Genomic DNA, 4598 nt, shown 5'->3' on the forward strand with positions numbered 1-4598 from the left:
ACCAAATACAATGCCACCACAACAGCAGCAGCAACAACAACGCTGACGCATTCTGGAACATAAGAACAAACATGAACAACTCAAAGCAGAAATCCCTAACTTCAGATCCCATAAGCATATTCACTAGAACACCCACAACCCATAACGAAATACATTGCCACCACAACAGTAGCAGCAACAGCAACACTGACGGATTCTAGAACATAAGAACAAACACGAATAACTCAAAGCAGAAATCCCTAACTTCAGATCCCATAAGCATATTCACTAGAACACCCACAACTCATAACCAAAAGAGAACAAGGCAAACTAGGAACCAATTACAGGTGCAGATTCAAATCTAAACCCAGGGGGTTGTCCTCCACCGCACTGTCCCGAGCTCTATTGGCCTCCGCTGGCTGCAAATAAACTGGTACACAGTTTCTACTCCCAAAATTTGTGCCATCCAGAGGAAACAAGCCCCTAGGAAGAGTCTCCTCAATGGGGTCTGGGTAATTGGGTTGCCTGGCCCGGGGGTTCGAGTGATAAGGTGCGGGCACCAAGTGATTCGCCATACGTTGGTTTGGGATCGCAGCCACTTGGCCCGCTTCGAGAAATGGCGTTGGCATCGTGCTAGTCCTGGTAATCTCTGCCCAAACCATGGTGGTAGCACCAGTTTGCAAACCATACCTGAAAGCCGATCCGGAAGGAATGAGACAATTGTTCTCAGTTTCCTGGCGTCGGCTTCGTCTTCTACGACCGCGATTACGGATCCTCCGTTGGTAAAAGTAATCGAGGATCTGTGATAGTTGATGGAGTGCAGCACTCCTTGCCCGCGCGCGTTGCTCGTACGATGACCTCTCCCAGGGCCTCCACGCAATGGCCCCCGATGGGTTGTGGCTCAGACTTTGATGCACCCGTAGATATGGAAGACTACCGTATACATCACCGCAGGTCATGCACCTGTGTGAACGCCTAGGCGCCCTACGGTGTCCTCGCACCCTCTCGATCACCGGAGCTGATGGCCTCACCGACGGAGGTGACAAGGCGCGAGGAGGCTCCATGGTGGCGAGGAATAATGGAACACCGAGAGAAAGGAGGTGAACAAAGAAGAGAGATTATGATTGGCTTGGATTTTTGGGGTTTGGTTGGTGAGGTGGGGACCGTGCCAGTATGCATTTAGTCTTATTCGCTGATGAAATTTTAAATACTTATACAAGATTAAAAATTCTAAATAATATTTTTTATTTTATTTTTTAAGCGAGATTTTAGATTGTTATAGAAAGAAGGCTGATAAACTATTATATCACTAAGCTACGAACCAAGAGGCTGCTATGTAGAAGACATTAACTTGGGGCGCGTCAAAGAAAGATAGAATTCCGAGTATTTTCCTAGAAAGAAAAATAGAAAAGCACGGGACAAATACAACAGGCGTCATTTTCTGGCCATCAAATAAAGCAGCTGCTGTATTGGAGACGCGTTTGTGAAGGGCAAACCAGTTAATGAGACTTTGGCTGGTTGTGACTACGTGTGTCCCTGCATGGGGTGGGGAACGGCCACAGTGCCTTGAGATGGTTGCCTGTTGGTGAGCAGACAAAAAAAGGAGCGGGAAAGATATAAGAGGGTTATTAAAAGCCAGATATCTTTTTTGGTTTCCGAACGTGCATCCATTTGTGGCTCTAGTCCGCGAGCTTGCTTGGAGTCTGTGTCAGCTTATGATCTTCTAGATGGAGCCCAAGTGACCACGTAACTATTTACATAAGTGAAACCCACTTCGGATGGGCCTAAGTGATGGATTATTGGGCCTTTCACTTATATAAATGCTTAAGATTATTGGGTTAATTATGACGATCCCATCCGTCGGATCTTGGGAGTTATCTTTGATGGGGAGAAACTCTACTAGTATTTATAGGGTCTTGGTCCCTCTCCCAGACTGATCGATCATTTTCTCTTCTATCAAGTGGGATATCCCTTCTGTGATCCATACCAAGAGAAAGATCAAGTTTCAGGGAGCGGAAATCAATAACCAATACAATGGAATCATCTTCTATGGGTAACTGATCTCTTCCCTGAATCTTTTGGTAGAGATTTGGCAAATCTAATTTTTCAGGAAATTTCACTTACATTGGTATCAGAGCCTAAAAGTTTTCCTCGGCCTCTTCTGTGGTCAAACATGGAAAATGCAATTCCCTATGAACAGTGAAATCACGATTTCCAAGTCGCGATTTCCAAATCGCATGAAAAGTGGGAATTGGAACAGGGTGAACAGTGGAAATTGTGATTTCACTATTACAAAACAGGCCGAGATCGCATCGCGCGCAATGCGACCACAGCCAGCACCGGCCGCATGCGCAATGCGACCACGGCAGGCACCGGCTGCTCAGCTGCCCTTCACGGTAGCCTAGATTTGTTTTATTCCCATCTAGGCTGTTCGTGAAGCAGTTCAGGCCAGCGGAGAAAGTTTGTGTCCTAGCCGCTTGTTGTTCCTGCACGGCGATCGGCGGCGGAGGCACAGCGATCGGCGGCGGAGGTACGGCGATCGGCGGCGGAGGGAAGCCGATGTGGTGTGGGCGTGGTAATAGTCGCGATCGCTGGCTATCTCGGTCAGATCGTGGACCGTTTTCAATGGTTTCCATCACGTTTGAGATATTGTTTTTCAAATGGGTTCTAACTGTTTCGTTGAGAGGAGATAGGTTGGCATCTCCTTTGCAATGGATGTGTAAAGCCCATTCAACAGGACCAGTAAGGTTACAACCTTTTCAATGGCCAGTTAAAATAATAAAAGGGCTATTATATAGTTTTTGGGGCGGCCAGAAACCTGATTAAATTATGAATATTGCTGGTTATTGGATAATGTTCTTGTAATATGAGTTCTATGTAATATTTATGGGGCCTGTTTGTAACAGTGGCTTCCAAGTTGTAATCATTCATCTTTTGGTTTGTATAATTAGACTTTTCGAATATTATTATTCTTTTATTTGTGATGATGATGTTGTTATGTTTAGGTTCTTGGTCGAGCCCTATAGCCCGAATCTAATCAATTTAGATTCATATCTCTAATTATGATATATACATGTTTTATACATGTTGTTGCCTTATATGCTCATATAGGATGATTAAATTTATGATTGATTGATGGAATGCATAATATATATATCTCTGTGTAACATATATGGGTGGTATCAACTTGCATTTTCGACTGTCTGAGTGCAAGCCAAAGCAGCCTCAAGCAGAAGAATCTGACAAGTTCATCACATATGTATTCGTGTTCACACAATCTTGCACCTGAGTTCTAGCATGTCTAGTCTGCTCCCAAAGGAGGGCAGAACATGATATTAGACCCAGGATGGAGCAGGATGGAAGTCTTCTGTGACCTATTTTGTAGAGATCTGGGCAGCCCAAAGGGGTCAGACTCTACAGAAATTGGAAACTTTAGAACTCCTAGTATTGCAGACAGTTGCTAACTGTCAAGATGGGTGAACTTAGAGCAGCTATAGATCTACTCCCAAAGGAGGAAATATGGTGTTGCAATTGGTTACTCTCCAAAATATGTCATTAAATTTTTGTATGCTGTATTTTGGGTTCCTAAGCATTTTTAGTTTCATGTACACATAGTGACTTGAGATATTTGTGTGGATGTCTTGTGATGTGTTTTCTTTACTTATTTCTGTTTATTTTCAGCAATGAATGCTCCCAAATTGTTACCCATGAATAATTCTCAACCAATCCTTAATGGTTCCAACTATACGGAGTGGAAGGAAAGAATGCTTATTTTGTTGGGGTGCATAGATCTTGATCTAGTGTTGAGAGTTGATAAGCCACCTGTTCTTACAGAAGGTGCAACGCTAGAAGAAAAGGCTTTTTATGATAAGTGGGATTGCTCAAATCGGCTAAGTTTGTTGCTGATGTCGGCGCATGTCGGTAGGAACGTTAAGGGATCGATCCCTGAATGTCAAACAGCCCACGAATTTATGGAGGCAGTAGATCAGCAGTTTGCTTTCTCCAATAAGGCATTGGCTAGCACCCTAATGGCAAAGCTCTCCTCCATGAGGTACTCTGGTTCGGGCTCCATTCGAGAGCAAATAATGGAGATGCGGGATATAGCTTCACAGCTGAATGCGATCGAGATCACTATCTCAGATTTTTTTCTAGTGCAGCTTATTCTGAACTCCCTGCCGCATGAATTCGGACCCTTCAAGATCTCCTATAACACACATAAGGATATATGGTCAGTAAATGAACTACTGACCATGTGTGTTCAGGAGGAGGGCAGTGATAGTCAACTTTAAAGACAACGCAATAGCATGTATCTGGTAGTATAGTGATTACGGGTATCGATCCATAGGGATTGGGGTACAGTTGTTTTCTTAAAAATATTTGAGAAAGAAAATTTGTGAAGACTATTAAACTAAGCAATTTAATAAGAAATGCAATTAAAAAGATATAAGTTTGGGAGAACCTAGGGCAAGGAATTCACCACTAACAAAGCAACGAGGATTAATTGTATTTTAATATCTTCTTGGATTAGCATGCAAATTGGCTACAAGCCTAATAAGCATTCAAATAAAATCTCACAAAAGTAATTTAGGAACATCCATCTTCGGTTGGCATGAAATGTC

The 4598-nt window shown here is 43.3% G+C and overlaps 1 protein-coding gene across 1 annotated transcript; it reads left to right on the forward strand.

The window, feature by feature from the left end:
- The first annotated feature begins 3686 nt into the window (after nt 1–3686).
- On the forward strand, nt 3687–4268 carry LOC103714250 (uncharacterized). Its single transcript, XM_008801437.2, has one exon. The coding sequence runs from the start codon at nt 3687–3689 to the stop codon at nt 4266–4268; it is 582 nt and encodes a 193-aa protein (XP_008799659.2).
- Nucleotides 4269–4598: the final 330 nt, after the last annotated feature.

The sequence above is a fragment of the Phoenix dactylifera genome, chromosome 2 (genome assembly GCF_051530095.1).
Source record: "Phoenix dactylifera cultivar Ajwa chromosome 2, Ajwa_hap1_PhDact_Kaust_v1.1, whole genome shotgun sequence".
Taxonomy (NCBI): domain Eukaryota; kingdom Viridiplantae; phylum Streptophyta; class Magnoliopsida; order Arecales; family Arecaceae; genus Phoenix; species Phoenix dactylifera.